The 15,999-nt window shown below is 36.4% G+C and overlaps 3 protein-coding genes across 3 annotated transcripts; 1 reads left to right on the forward strand and 2 right to left on the reverse strand.

The window, feature by feature from the left end:
• Positions 1 to 4,667: 4,667 nt before the first annotated feature.
• LOC147295174 (transmembrane emp24 domain-containing protein p24delta9-like) lies at positions 4,668 to 6,853 on the forward strand. Its single transcript, XM_086232033.1, has 4 exons — positions 4,668 to 4,973; positions 5,063 to 5,272; positions 6,278 to 6,354; positions 6,453 to 6,853. The coding sequence occupies exons 1-4, from the start codon at positions 4,767 to 4,769 to the stop codon at positions 6,595 to 6,597; spliced, it is 639 nt and encodes a 212-aa protein (XP_086088159.1). The 5' UTR covers positions 4,668 to 4,766; the 3' UTR covers positions 6,598 to 6,853.
• A 333-nt stretch (positions 6,854 to 7,186) lies between these two features.
• On the reverse strand, positions 7,187 to 11,231 carry VIK (VH1-interacting kinase). Its single transcript, XM_086232219.1, has 11 exons — positions 10,782 to 11,231; positions 10,624 to 10,698; positions 10,356 to 10,472; positions 9,878 to 9,972; positions 9,474 to 9,594; positions 9,264 to 9,343; positions 8,472 to 8,531; positions 8,148 to 8,269; positions 7,969 to 8,054; positions 7,759 to 7,874; positions 7,187 to 7,491 (listed from the first exon to the last, which is right to left on the reverse strand). The coding sequence occupies exons 1-11, from the start codon at positions 11,097 to 11,099 to the stop codon at positions 7,365 to 7,367; spliced, it is 1,317 nt and encodes a 438-aa protein (XP_086088345.1). The 5' UTR covers positions 11,100 to 11,231; the 3' UTR covers positions 7,187 to 7,364.
• A 3,171-nt stretch (positions 11,232 to 14,402) lies between these two features.
• LOC147295176 (plant/protein) lies at positions 14,403 to 15,959 on the reverse strand. Its single transcript, XM_086233203.1, has 5 exons — positions 15,368 to 15,959; positions 15,179 to 15,278; positions 14,951 to 15,077; positions 14,753 to 14,848; positions 14,403 to 14,645 (listed from the first exon to the last, which is right to left on the reverse strand). The coding sequence occupies exons 1-5, from the start codon at positions 15,759 to 15,761 to the stop codon at positions 14,514 to 14,516; spliced, it is 849 nt and encodes a 282-aa protein (XP_086089329.1). The 5' UTR covers positions 15,762 to 15,959; the 3' UTR covers positions 14,403 to 14,513.
• Between the last annotated feature and the right edge of the window lie 40 nt (positions 15,960 to 15,999).

Raw genomic sequence — 15,999 nt, forward strand, 5'->3', positions numbered from 1 at the left:
ATAAACTATAAAGCCTATACATAAGAGGTGAATGGTAAAAAGTACAGTTTACTCTCACCTTTTTCCTTCTCAGATCTAAGACCTCTATTTCATGAAAAAAATAAAAATTCTTGCACGCATCAAACGTGACATAAGGTGGATTGTATTCAGTATTAAAAAAAGGTGGAAGTACTTAAACACGTGCATATATATACAATACCCAAAATAAATTTGTATTTGCAAGGCTGGTAAAAGAAAGGCTTATTCACACCATTGCCCCCTGTAAGATACACTTTTTTTTCACTTTGCTCTCTGAAACTTAAATCCTCTTAGTTTGCCACCTGAACTTCACAAAGTTGTTGCAAAAGACCCTATGCCGTTAACTCTGTCAATTTTTCCGTTAAAATAGCTGACATGACACCTATATGACATGAGTGAGACCCTTTTTTAGTTATGTAAGATCCATGTAGACAAGCAAAATTATAAAAAATTGACATGGATCTTATTAGTTTTAGTTTAAAAATTATTTTTTTTTGTCCACATGGATTTTACATAACTAAAAAAGGGTCTCACTCATGCCATATAGGTGTCACGTCAGCTATTTTAACGGAAAAATTGACAGAGTTAACGGCATAGGGTCTTTTGCAATAACTTTGTGAAGTTCAGGTGTCAAACTGAGATGATTTTAGTTTCAGGTGGCAAAGTGAAAAAAAAAACGTATCTTACAGGGGCAATGGTGTAAATAAACCTAAAAGAAATTAAATGCAATAGCGTTTCAAACTTTCAAATTTCAATACCTTCATATCCAAAATATTATTTTGTACCTATTATGCTTTTAATATATTTAGTCACTAAAAAACTATTTAGTATTATAATATGATAATGTAACATGATCCATGCTCACACATGACACACACACACACACACATATATATATATATATATACACAAAAGATTTCCTTTCACGAAAAGATTGCCTGAATCAGTAGATGTTTTTGAGAACGTGAAGCAATAGGTGGGCCAACAAATTAGCTGTGGCGTTCTGGTGAGGCTGGCATACCAATTGTACATGGACCCTATATACGTAGGTGAAGGGCAAAAATGTCATGAATCAATTCAAGGACGTTAATGACTACATATATATATATATATATATAGGAATGCTCTAAAACTAATTAGTTAGTAAGTTAATACGAAACTAACCATGCTTTTGGGACCACCACAGAACTAATCATATAATCCAAACCATCAATTATTTAGATCATACTTCAAAGATCATCATTACAAAAAATCAACTAAATCGGAAATCATTTAGTCATCTAATTGAGATCAAATAAATAGACGATCAGTGTTTTCGATAAAAACATATAAATGTTGTTATAATTATAGTGCCTAATTTTAAACACCCTAATCACCAAAAAAATTTGTCTAAACCCCCACCCATCTAGAAACTCTTTCAAAACCCCATAAAACTTATAATCCTAAATTACCCTTCTGACGCGCGCTGACAAGTGCTGACGTCACTGTAACTGAATTTTGGTGAAACTGTTTTTTTTTTTTTTTTTTTTTCTGGAATTGAAGTTTTTGCTAAAACTCAATATTTCACTAAAACTAAAATCAAACAATGAAATTGAATTTCATTACACTAAAACTGAATTTCAAAAATTCAGTTACACTGAAACTGAATTTCAAGAATTCAATTACATTGAAACTGAATTTCAGAAATTCAGTTACACTAAATTGAAGAATTCAGTTATGAATTCACTTACTGAAACTGAATTAAGTGATGAAACAATTACACCTCGACTAAAATGCAATTACACCTTAATTAAAAACAATTACACCTTTACTAAAACAATTACACTTCACTAAAACAGTTACACCTTTACTGAATTCCGTTTCACTAAAAAGAATACAGCAACCTTATCAAAAAAAAAAAAACAACAATACAACAAGTCATTGAGATGAGAGGAGTAGCCAACAATACAACGTCGTCTGATCACCTCACGCGCGACGAGTACACGACAGCCGCCACTGCCTCGATCTGTTTCTACCTGCAAATTTGATTCATCATATTTCAGAACCATAATTTCATTCAAAATTCATTTAAAACTCATGTTTCACGAACTGAAACTGTTTAATCAATAAATGAAGTAAATTTGTATATACTTATAAATCAATTAAAAAAACCCACATTTCTATCCGATTAATAACAAATTCAATTAAAATAAATTCACAAATTATACATTTCATAAACATAAACATATTCACAAATCAATTTCAAATTAGGGTTTTCAAATTAGGGCTTTTGAAATTCAATGCAATTGAACCAAAATTTGTATACCAGTAGAGAGAGACTATCAAGGGGAGAAGAATGAGATCGGAACCACTTCAATCTGCCGCCGAAATCGCCGGCAACGGCGGCGATAAGTCTCAGACCTTCTCGGCGTCGATTCGCCGTCCACGGTGGTCAGTTGGAGAATTGGAGACCACCATCACACTCAACACGTCGAGAGGAAGCTTCTGGAAGTGGAGAGCGGCTGCGACGTCGCCGGAATCGCGAAGTCACTGCCGAAGATGACGATCGGACTTCGGGCTGCATTTGGGTTTCTGTGGATTTTATGGGAAAGAAAAGGCCATGGATAGATAGAGGAGGAAAAGGAGAGAAGAACCCAACCGGTCCGACACCTCGTCGTCACCGGAATTGACGGATCGCCGGCGAGGGAGATCGGCCTCGGCGAGATAGTCGTCGATCTCGGGTATGGTTTGGTGACAGTGGAGGAGGAAGATCGGAGGAGGAGGAGGAGGAGGAAGAGCTCGTGCTGCTGGCCGGTGACTGTTTGGTGTTGATGGGTTTTTCTATTCGTCATTTCCAGGAAGACAGAGAGAGAGAGAGAGAGAAAGAAAGAGAATGGTTGTTGTGTATGGGCGAAACCAAAAAAAGGGCACAACCGGTATTTACCAAAAAATAAAGTTAAATACCAGTCAACATGTGTTGACTTAGGGGGGTTTAGGGAAACATTTAAGCAAAAGAAGGGGTTATGAAATAATCATAATAATGGGTGGAGGCTATGAATTTATTAGATTATGATTTGGGGGTTTATAATTATTTACATTTATAATTAAATGACTAAATGATTTTCGAATTTGAAGATTTTTTACATGGATGATCTTTGAAATAGAGCCTAAAAAATAGACGGTTCGGATTTTGAGATTACATTGTGTGATGGGCCCAATATGGTGGTTAGCTTTGTATTAATTTACTAACTAGTTAGTTTTAAAGCATTTTTATATGTATATATATATATATATTTACTAATCGATCAACTCATGATAAATATATGACTGGAAAAACCATATATATATATGGAGTAGTTTCGATACGATCGATGATCTAGAAATATGACTACCTAGCTCTGGCTACAATCAAATTCAATATATATATATATAGCCATTAAGCCATATATTATAGGGCTAAAATGAATTAAAACATGAATCAGACTGCATATATAGTCATGATTATCGACGTGCAGAAGTAATTAATGAAGGCTTAAAAACATGCGAATTCGAAATGCAAAGAATGAATGACCATGAGCATATATATATATGTATGCATATATAATATGTATTTGAGACATATGCATTAAATGTTGATAATGATGTTACACATATTCTGCATGCATTATCAGTATACTGTCCTATATATATGGGAATAGCTAGACTGCGCCACTGGCTATATATGCATACTGATCGAGCTAGCTAGATCGAATTGTGTTTTGGGATCTACCCATATATTCAGTTGGTTCAATGGTTTCACGGCGGGGTATCACATTTGTGGTATCACATGATCTCGTTTCTTAGTCATCTTTACTAGAGAGAGAGATGAAGAGATCAAAGGTGGCTAAAAAGCCACATCATGTGTACCACAAATGTAGTATAATAACATGGTCTCCTTATCATTATTCTATATAATATGGTCACTGATCGATTTATGTTAGCTGATAATCAGTACAATTGAATGATTACACTTTTTTTAATTAATTAACTGTGGTTCATGATTTTGAACTCATAACTTATTTTGATAAAAAGAGAGACTTGATGTCACACTTTAGTAATTAATTAATTAATCAGTACAATCTTCCCCACTTTAGTAAGCGATTCTTCCCCACTTTAGTAAGCGATTGAGATATCACATTTCTTAATGTTTCAATATATATATATATATTTATTATGATTAGAACTCCTTTGAAAAATTGATGCATAGAGTTTGCAGATAATTTCATGAATATATCTGACATTAGAAAAAAAAAAACAGTTGAAATTCCTCTTTGGAAGTCCTTTACTATTTTTGCATCCTCTTGTAATGAGGTTATACACTTCCACCTCATTGAGAAAAGATGCCCCATTCGCATGGAAGACTCTCCTTTACAAGTGCAACCCAAAATTTGGGCTCTACCCGGAATATTAGCTTTAGGCTTTTAGCTGGAAAGTGAGCCTAAATTTGAGCTTACTCAAACTCTTGTATTGGCCCAAAATTTAAATTACAAAAAGAGAAAAATATAAAATAAATAAAAGGAAAACACTGTCCAACTCCAACCTTTTGAATTACGTGTCCCAGCGAATCAAAGAGAAGCACGTGTTGAACAGTTTGACCTTGCCTGGCCTAAAAGCCTCGCAAGGCCCAAAGGCCCAAAGCTTGACTCTGCCTGCTCCGAAGAGAACGAAAACCCCTTCCTCAATTCTCTCTCCGAGTCTGAATCGAGGTTTTTACAGTTTGGTTACTCGGCATGGTTGGATTGCGTCTACTAGTCGTTGTAGTAATCGTAGGGTTTTTATTGTCTAAATCGGAGTCTCTGCGGTTCGAGCTGCAATCGGGTCACACCAAATGCATCGTCGAAGACATCAAGAGCAACGCCATGACGGTCGGCAAGTACAGCGTCGTCAACCCCAACGAAGGCCAACCCTTGCCCGATTCTCACAAGCTCACCGTTCGGGTACGCTCAATCAATTCAAAATTTGATACTTAAAAATAAAAATAAGCATTATTTATTTATTTAATTATATTAATTAGATTGATTTATAGGTGACGTCGCACTATGGGAATAGCTATCACTACTCGGAGCTCGTGGAGTCGGGTCAGTTTGGATTTTCGGCTACGGAGGCGGGAGATTACATGGCGTGCTTCTGGGCGCCCGATCATAAGCCCCAAACAACGTTGACCATTGATTTCGATTGGAAGACCGGTGTCGCCGCAAAAGACTGGTCCAATGTCGCCAAGAAAGGCTCTGTCGATGTAAGCCTTTTCCTACTTTTTTTTATTTTCAAGAAAATAATTACTCAATTGAATTTTGCTTATTTTTATGACCATGTTGGTGATGAAACTGAGACTAAATAAAGTTAACTAACTGCTTTAGTAATTAAATGTAATATTTATCTGTAAGCATAGTATCTCATTTTGTTATACTTATACCAACAAACATTATCTCACAATTTTTTGGAATATTATCAAAAAGGATGGTGCATCCTTTCTTTTCCTTCTACCCTATGCTTAGGGTTCATGGAGTTGGTTTCCTTGGATGTTATGGGGATCATATTGGAATTGAGATCGAAAAGAGACTGGGCATTTATTACTTGGACCCTATTCGCAATTTACTTACATATTCAAACAAATAAAAATTTTGAAGTTTAAATTCTGCAATTGTGGCCTCAATGGGATTACATATAATTTGGATATGCTATTTTGGGGTTAACCTATTAGGAATAGGGTTGCATATTTATGGTTCATTTACATTAACATCTAATTGAATCGAATAAAGGACTTGACAAATAGAAACATAGGACATCATACGTGTATGTATATATATACGAAAACTTAATGTAAACCATCAAGAATCATTCCATTTCCATTACTTGATTCAAATGGTTCTTGCGAATGACAAAAATATCTGGTTATAATATTTGTGAATCAACTCAAATTGATCTACCCCTTGTACTTTTCCTTGGATTTTTTTTTTTTCGATAACTTCTCTGAAGTTTCTGTGTATATTACTTGAATGAGAAGGGTTCTCTTGCCATCAATCTAAACCATTGATAAGGTGAATTCTTATTTGAATGTATGGTCCGACAATATGACATATGTCATTTGCTAAACTGTCTGATAAGGGAATTTTTCTTTTACTTTAATATGCACTATATTTTCTTCCCCAAACTATATTGATTAGGGTAGTGCTAATGTTTGCAATTGTTAAAATTGAAATATCAAGACAATCTTATGCCTTTTTTCTGTTTTTAATTCCAGGTAATGGAATTAGAGCTTAAAAAGTTGTTTGATACTGTTACTTCCATTCATGATGAGATGTTCTATCTCCGTGAAAGGTAAGGAATCAATCGTTTTCTTTCCTTTGAAGAATTTATGAAAAAGAGATATTGATCATTCTTCGTTTTTTATTTTTTCTGCTTAATGTTTGTTTCAGGGAAGAAGAAATGCAGGAGCTTAACAGAGCAACTAACTCGAGAATGGCCTGGTTGAGTTTTCTTTCGCTTTTTGTTTGCTTATCGGTGGCAGGTTTGCAACTGTGGCACTTGAAGACCTTTTTTCAGAAAAAGAAGCTAATTTAGTTTTCCTCTAGAGAAGAGTTCTACAATTTTATCAAATGCTATTTGTAAAATATTTCACAATACATTGTACCGTTGGAATACAACAATTCTCAGATCACATGGTTAGACGAAGTAGGACAACCAAATGTTCACTACAGCACAAGAGTTCCATTGAAGTTTAAAGCCATATCTTGTATTTCAGGCCTTCATGCAAGGACACCAAATTTTAATTATCCTCCTATCATTTTCTCTAATAGAAGGTTTCTGTTTTAAATCAGCTTCATCAGTTTATCGCTCTTGTAAATTAAATTACCTCTGGGTTCAATAAGATGATTTCCATAGGAGGCATCTTGTTACGTTTTTAGGCGAGCTTAAAAACTCGTGTGGTTATGATAAGAGCGATAATGGCATCTTGTTCAATAAGATAACGGACAAGTCCTTGCCTAATACATCTCTTTCTCATCATAACTTGAAGATTACAACCAATTACAATTGAAAGATATGAAAAAAAGATTATCCAGTCAAAACATGAAATATGTTAACTTGAATGAGATTCTCTGGACAAATCTGTCGAGATAAAGGCATACTGTCATGCAGAAACAGAGAAGGATAATCAACATCGCTTCCTCCATAATACGAATCCGAATCTGAATAGTAGAACATTAGTCACACTGATTACTCTCGCAAGCTTTCCAGTTTAGCCTATTCACAATCCCACATCACAGTTGGGACTACAAGTGACTGGCAGAGTATCATCTATATACCTGACAACACCATAACTTTCAAAATTATGTATTAAATATGTTCCAGTGATGTTCTGCTGGCAGGTTATCCTTTACCTTCTCAAGCATTTTGAGAATTTGCAAGAATGAAGGTCTTATGTTCATGTCAGCAGCCCAACACTGCTCTATTAACCTGTAAAACATTCAATGGAATGAGATAAACGACCCATCTATTCAAGTTTCTGTACTCATATTAAAGCACAAGGGTCTTCAATTTACTTGGAAACCCAATGCCACTTTTTCTGAACAATGTTAGGTACTGTTGCAAGAGGTCCAGAATGACAATTGTATGTTGAACATAAAGACATAGTTTTCGATTCTATTCATAGATGGGCAATGCATGTTGAATAGCAGGAAAGAAGCAACATTCGGTTGACTGAAAAATTTCAGATTGACTTACTCTTTCAGTTCAGGGGTGTGTCCTTTTCCATGAAACATAGGCCTGTGCCCTTCTGCCACATATTTGGCTGCTTCATAAGGTTCGTAACTTGAAAGTGGTGGATCCCCTTCAAGCATCTGTGTCAGTTGAGAGTGTCATAGATCAGAACTAGAATAATCAATTTTTTTTACGATGAATCTGATTTTCATTTCTTGCAGAAACCAACATTACCTCATACAGTATCATTGCAAAAGAGAACACATCAACCTTCTTATCATATCTCCGGTGCTTAAAAACTTCAGGAGCCATATAGCGGTCTTTCGTTTGTTCCAATGCAAAACACAAGGAAAATAAAATTTTAATTGCAATGATTAATTTTATTCAACAGAAACTTTTCAAATGGCACTCACAACTTCCAGTCTCGCCAGTCATCTTGTACACATCATGAGAATTCTGAACCTTGATGAGCTTGCTTAGTCCAAAATCTCCAACTTTCAAATGGTCTGCACTGGAATTGACTAAGAGAACATTCCTAAGATATATTGCAAGCAAGCAACAGGTTCTCAGTGATGGAAAAAAGACTAGAGAAATACAAAAGAAATCATAAAATTGCACAAATGCAGAGTTTCTTTCATCCTGTGAAGATAAATCCTCTAAGTCATTGTATGGATGCAGTTATAAGTTAAAAAAGACTTTGTACGCCCACCAAATTCTAGCATATATAATCAACTCACCTTGGTTTTAAGTCTCGGTGAATAATGACATTCGGCTCATTGTGAAGATAAGCCATGCCCCTGGCCACAAAAGATTTAGAAACTCAGATTAGCAAAATTTTTAAATTTACTAATTCCCACATGTTAATTTAGTAAAAAGTTTCATGCTTGTTTTTCCAAATTTCTAAGAACTTCCTGCATAAAACATGGGGACCTGATTACCTTAACTAGGGATGATTATGATTTACTTATCTTCAAGCAAGATATAGGAGCTTTCGTCCTTCATTCTTTTTTTTTTTTTTTTTTTTTTTTTGCCCAAAATAAAAAGAATGAAGGACGAAGTATAATGAAAGCATGTCCTGGATCTACTTAAAAGTAATGCTTGATTTAAGTATCTCATAAATACACACTACCACCCAAGAATCACATATTCAGAGTCTTTATGGTCACATTCAACAATTTTGAATTTATTTCAAAAATTTATTGAAATCCCATAAATTCGATAGCTACATACAACATTTTTCATTTTCAAGAAGCACGAATAAGACAAGTTATAGGATAAAAATTGGAAAAAGTAAAAATAGTCTGATACACATGCTAGTATGGACTCAAACTCTGCACATCCCAAGCAGCAAGTGATCTAATGATTACTACTGAAGAATTAAACTTCCAGCACAATGAGAACGCCAATCATAAAAACTATTTCATAACATGGGATGACAATATCAGCATCTATCTCTGCATGAAAAAACTATTTCATAACATCTCAAAAAAAGTGCCTTTAACTATAATGCAAAAAGTTAATTGGAGTACCTGGCAATGTCTAAGGCAAAGTTGATAGCTGTTGAAGGGCTAAGTGCACCCTTTTCCTTGAGGTATTGATGAAGATCACCCTACAACAGCACACAATACATTAATTAAGCAACAATGACTTTGCAAGACACATTTTAAAGATCACTATCAAGAACTGCAACAGAGAGAATAAAAAATTGCCAAAAATGCATCGAATATGCAAAAGCATACCCCTCTTAAATACTCCGTAATTAACATAAGGGGTTTCTTCTCAGTGACAGCTCCAAGAAATTGGACTATATTAGGGTGGCGAAGCTTCACTAGCAAAATAACTTCATGCCGGAAGTCCTGACTGTCTCAGGAAAGCAAAGATCACGTCAGAAATTTACAATTTTTCAATATAATGGAAAAGTGGGATAAAGAAGAAATGCTGATTGTGAGTAATCATTTTATTGAGCATGGTCATTTCATTGAGCATACCAAAAAAATTGATATGTGGAAACTATTTTTTGATTCAATAAAGTTATAAATTAAAAAGTAACAGAAAAAAGTAGTATTCATTCAAAAGAAAGACTTCCATAGCAACTAAGCTGCAACCAATAAAAAAAATTACATATAAATGAAGCGGAACTTACATCACCAATCTATCACCAGAAAGAGATGGAAGAATGCGTTTGACAGCTACTGGTGTTCCACGCCAATGCGCTTTTAAAATCTCACCAAAAGAGCCCTACAAAGCAACACCCATCAAGGTGAGGGCATATTTTGCAGAATACAGACATATGGAAATACAGAAGGAGCTACTATGTTAAGAACCAAATCATGAGCAGATCACACCTACTTCAACTCGTAAAACAAAGGACAAATCCAAGAAATCATTGGCGCAAAAGAGCAAGATGGTCCACCAAAAGGGGAATTTTAGTTAATTTTGTCATACAAAAGCCAAGACAAGAGCAATAAGTTTAAAATTCAGAGCTAATATGAATTAATTAAAACAATGGCACGTCTTAAAAACCACTAAACGTTATACACATGTGAAAAACAAAGTAATAGAATCTCGATAGCACTACATTACAAAGTGAATTTGAAATCCCAACGACAAGAAATTCAGACCTTCCCGATGGTAAGTGAGCTGGAGAAGTCGAGCTCGGAAGGGTCGATTTCCCAATCACACTTGTTGGGCAGAGGGGGTGGCACAGGCTTCGGTTCAAAATGGCTCCCATTTTGGCCCTTCACCATGAACAACAGTGAAACAAGAATTAGAGCCTAGGAATCCAAAAACTCCACTCCATAAATAAACAGAATCCAGAGAAAAGCTACCAAAAATGCTGATCAAGTTATCGACAAGAAGTAATTAAAGAGCTTGGAAGCTTGGACTTACATAAGACAAGCCACCATAAGATTTCAATAGCTCAATCATGGTATGCTTCTTAGCTCCTTCTGCATCAGCTAGAGGCTGCAATAAAAATCAAAAGCTGATAACAATAATAAATTATAGAGAAGCATGAAATGGAAGAAAAGAATGAAAAGATAGAATACGGTGTTCTTCCAGCGATCCTGAGCGTTGACATCGGCGCCATGGTCGATGAGGCATTTGGCGACGTCGATCCAGCCGTGGAGGGAGGCGACGTGGAGCGGAGTGCGGTTGTCGTAGTCTCTGGCGTGGACGAGGGAGCGATCCTCCTCGAGGAGCTTGCGGACGGCGTCGACGTCGTTGTGGTGAGCGTGCCAGAGGATTTGAGAGGTGCGGCTCACTCGCGCCTTCTCCTTCTGCTTGTTGTTGCTGTCGCCCGCCGTCGAAGCGCAGGAGCTTCCTCCCTGAGTCGCCGACGTCGAGTCGGAGGCGTCGGAGCTCATCAGTCAACACCGGATCGAAATTGGAACGAGCTTGGAAGTTGGATCCAACTGTAGCGAATAAGTGAAATGCTCTTTTGTTTTTGTTTTTTTATTATTATTTGTTTCGGTTTTAAATATTCTTTCTTGGCTTTTAGAGGAGGCGGTTGGCCGGTTGGTTGGGTCGGTTATTTTTTAGAGCTGTATTTGCAAACTCTCTTTTTTTCTTTTTACACACCTCTTCTAAAGAAAGAAAGAAAAAAAAAAAAAAAAAAAAAAAACCTACTTTGGCCCTCCCCTCACCCACACACCCCATTCCCATCTCCCCCCCGGTACACACCTCATTCCCATCCTTTTTTTTTTTCTTCTTCACCGTCAACCTTGGCTGCCGCCCACACGCTGCTACACCTCTGCCCGCAGCACCTCGTCTTCCACCTCGAAGCCCAAAACCAACCACTATTAACAAAAAAAATGCAATTCGGCAGGTTCGGCAGACCAGTGCCGAACCAGGCTGTTTCGTTCGGCAGTTATCCGTCGAATATAACAGGATTGTTCGGCAGATGAGTGTCGAACGAAACAGCCTAGTTCGGCACTGGTCCGCCGAATCTGTCAAACTAAAAATTTTTTTTAATGGTGTTCGGAGGGGAGGAGAGAGAGGGAGGGTGGTGCTACGGGGAGGAGAGAGAGAGGTCGGTGCTGCGGAGAGGAGAGAGAAAGGGAAGTGGTCGGTGAGGGAAGGAGAGAGGGAGGGAGGTGGTCGGGTGAGGTAGGGGGAGGGGGAGGGGCTGTGGTTTTTTTTTTTTTTTTGTATGAGCTGATGGGGTGTGGTGGATGAAGGGGTGTGTTGTGAGAAATTTTGTGAAATGTATAAAATAGGGATATTAGGGTAATTGGAGGGGTGTATTAAAGAGAAATTTTAAATTTTAGAAGAAGATAGAAAGTGTATAGAAGAAAAGTGTGTGCAAAAAAAAAAAAAAAAAGTGTGCAAATAGCAACCTCTTATTTTTTACTTTTGAAAGAGGAACAAGTTTGTGGGAACTGGGAAGAGAAGAGTAGAGGGCCTAGAGGCGTAGAGCAAGCCGGAAAAAAAAATAAGAATAGGGGTGTGTGCGTAAATATACAAAGGCTCAGTGTCTCTTACTTTTTCAACGGAATCTCATTCCTTACCTTTTTCACTTGCTTTATTTTTGCCCCGTGCCTACATGTGATTCATGCAATTACTTTTTGGCTACTTTTTATTAATTATAAAAAAACTAAGATTTTTTAATAAGAACTCTTTTCTTTGGCTATTTACTAATTACTTTATATTTCCTCATAGCAGAGCCATATATGAAATCAGTAGTGTTATTATCTTATCTTAACTTAGATCGATTGTGTGATATACCATATACGACATTATAATTTTTCAACTGTTATAAATAAATGAGGAGGATATGAAAGAATAAAATAATGCTACTTAATAAATTTAAATCTAGCAGCTTATGAAAGAAAATCACATATGGAATAATCCATTTCATTTTGAATCTAGCAGCTTATGAGAAAAAAAAAAAGTTTTTTATTATATTACATTATTACCCACTTGAACTTGAACTCATTTTTCACTTTATCATCTAATAATTTTTTTGACTCAATGTCTCATCTGAATTTTAAAAAAATTTCAATGTGAGACCTCCGTTCAATTCTGTCACATTTTCTGTTAAAAATAAGGCTATTTTAGTCTTTTTATGTCAATTTATTGTTTATCATCTTCAACCTTAAACCTCATGTTTTTCAATTTTTATCTTAACTTCACTCCTACTTTTGATTCATCAAATTTCAACCAAATTTCAACAAACTTATACTCATTTTAAAGCTATACAACTCCTCTTTATAACTATACAAAGATCACTCAAAATGGACCGGTAAAATGCAAGATAATTGTTCTTAAAGGTAGGTAACCGAAACTGTCCAAAATTTGCAGATTTCCCAAAATTCATCCAACTTCAATTTTCTTCAATTCTCACCATCCAATTTGGTTCCTAAGGCTAAGGAATGATAAATTATAATTTATACTTCAATTAAAATCATAGAAAACTCGATCAAAAGGAATGAAAATAAAAAATCCAAAACTGAAAATTTACTCTCTACACCCCAACCCGAAAATGACTTCAATTCTCCTTCAAACTCTAGGTTGTTTGTGATCCTATTAACATCTCTAACAATTATATAAACCTCACCAAAACAGATTTCATCACCAAATTTCAAAGAAAAACAGAGTGTATGGAATTGGAGTTTACCTCTTCTTCCTCTTTTCCTTTCTCTTTTCTTTTTCTATGTATTCATCTCTTTGTCCCTTTCTCTTCTTCTTTTCCTCTCTCTATGGTCCTTTCTTCTTCCTTTTTATTTCTTTCTCTCGAGTTCTCTTTGGTTCAGCTAGGTTTGATGTTTTAAGTTGTGTTTAAAACCCCAGCTTTATACCACCAACACCACACCACCACAAACACACACCTCACTTTAACCACCACCCAGCCACCTCTTAGAATAACCAATCAAAACTATACTCTAAAACAACAAAAGAAAATAGATAAGTGTAGAAGCTACTATCTTCTACACGTCCAATTTTTTTTTAAAAACATAAATATAAAAATAATTGCAACTAATTAGACAAAATTATTAGCTAATTTAATAAAAACTGAGTTATTTCATTTTACTTTTCTTGATTTTGATTTATTAGTTTTGAGGTTTATGTTTTTGATGGAGATTTTGAAGGAAATTGAAGGAATTTGGAGTTGGGTGAAATTTGTGGTGATGAATTTGAAGGAAATTGAAGTTGGGTGAAATTTGGAAAATCTGCAATTATTTTAGATAATTTGGCAGTTTCGGATAGCCTAGTTTATGACCCATTATCTCGAGTTTCATAACTTATTTTTTAATTTTTTTTATATGGTTGTAAAAAAGAGATTCATAGCTTCAAAATCAATATAAGATTGTTGATTTTGATTGACATTTGATGAGTCAAAAGTAGAGGTGAAATTGAGATAAAAATTAAAAAACATGAAGCTTGAGGTTGAAAATAATGAACAGTAAATTAACATAAAAAGACCAAAATAACCTTATTTTTAACAGAAAATGTGACGGAATTGAACGAGAGGTCTCATATTGAAAATATTTTAAAATTCATGTGACACATCGAGTCAAAAAATTTATTAAATGGTGAAGTAAAAAACGAGTCAAAATTCATGTGGATAACATGATAAAAAGCAAAAAAAAAAAGAAAAAAAAAGTTATACATAACCGGGGAATACAAAATTTGTGTTTGATGAACGTAAAGAAAGTGTGAGACGATAATGATGAAAATGAGGAAACGAGAAGTGAATAACCCCAGAAATTAAATTACACATGAATAGGGAAAATATTGAGTTGGATACAAGTATGGTATGAGTCCTATACAAATAGAATTTAGTCTTGTTGGTCTTCAAGGGAGCGCTTCCGAGCCCTGAGGTTGAGCTCAAGGCTTTGAGGCAGAGGAGGCCTTCTCCCCCGACGGAACAGAACTGCAAGAGCTCTCATTTTCTGGCACAGATCGAATACCTAAGTTTTTAACACAAACAAACAATTATTACTCTTCCAACAAAGCATCCATGGATGATGGATCAACTACTGTTATGCTAAATTTAAAGGGTCAGTCTGTTTCTTACGGATGAGGCCTCTATTTCTGCAACACCTTCACAACCTTGACCACCTCCTTGCAACAAGTCACAGTACCTCACAGCTTCATTCTCATCCTCAAAAACCTGCAACAACGTACCCCATTGAAGTTTTTCATCATATGCAATGCAACCATAGATGAATTCCCAGCAAGTCAAAAAAACCCAACAAATTAAAAGCTTGCTTACAAGCACTCCATCCCTAATATCCTCCACAAGCATCTGGAACTTTGTGCCATTTCTTGGGTGTTGTTGTTTCGCTTGATTCCACTTTCCTCCTTTGGAAAACAGTTGCCCAAGCTCCCTTTCAACTTCACTGTTATAAATATAAACCACCAAAGTACCAAACCAACATTAATTCATTTCACAAATAACAGAGTAATGAATATTGAATAGCAATGAGCACACAAGGAGAACCTGCGATTTCTTCGAGTTTTCATTGTGCACAACTGGTTTTCCCTCTGGGTTAATACATATACAGGCTTCGATGTTTCTCTCCAAGGATTGGCCTCCAATACTGAACAACAAGTCAACACTTTAAATACCATGCACAATCAATCAATCAAATCACCACTCTCAAACTCAATCAAAGCTTATTGTCCGTACCATCGTAGCTGCTGGTGTCGAAGGTCTGCTGGAGATGGCGTCGCATATCGTAAGCACGGGACGAAACCCGCTTCACGAACTCGTCGGAAGTGGAGGGAATGCTACCGTCCAGGTGAAGCGCTCTCTCCACCTGTTCGCTTCCGTCATCGCCATCGTCGTCGTCCTCCTGGGCAGCTTCGCCGCCCCCCGCTCTGCAAGAAGCTTCTCTGAGGAGCCTCCTTCTAGAAGCCTCGGGAGAGCAGGGCAGTCCGAAGACGGAGGAGGACAGGCAGAGGTTGCGATTGTGCAAGCCGAGGGAAGAGAGAGGGAGGCGCCGCCGCCGCGGACGGAGAGGGTTGGCGCTGGGACTGGGAGGGAGGACTATGGACGGCGAGACTGAAGAGAGGGAATCCATGGTTCGCTTCTTCGTTACGTTTCGTCTGTGAATTTGGTGGTGTTGATGATTATAAGGTCAAAGCTCCAATCTCTAGTCTTCAATGGTGAAAGCGTGGAATTGAGGGAATTTCTCTGCGTTTGGGTCTTGTGTGTTCGTGGGTGGTAGTTGGAACTTAGAAGGTGAGAGAAGAAAACTTGGCTTTGCTTGTCTTGTGAATCTGAATCTGCGGATATTTTCAATTTTATTTGAGTCTGTC

The sequence above is a fragment of the Dryas octopetala genome, chromosome 2 (genome assembly GCF_963921425.1).
Source record: "Dryas octopetala chromosome 2, drDryOcto1.1, whole genome shotgun sequence".
NCBI classification, from domain to species: Eukaryota; Viridiplantae; Streptophyta; class Magnoliopsida; order Rosales; family Rosaceae; genus Dryas; species Dryas octopetala.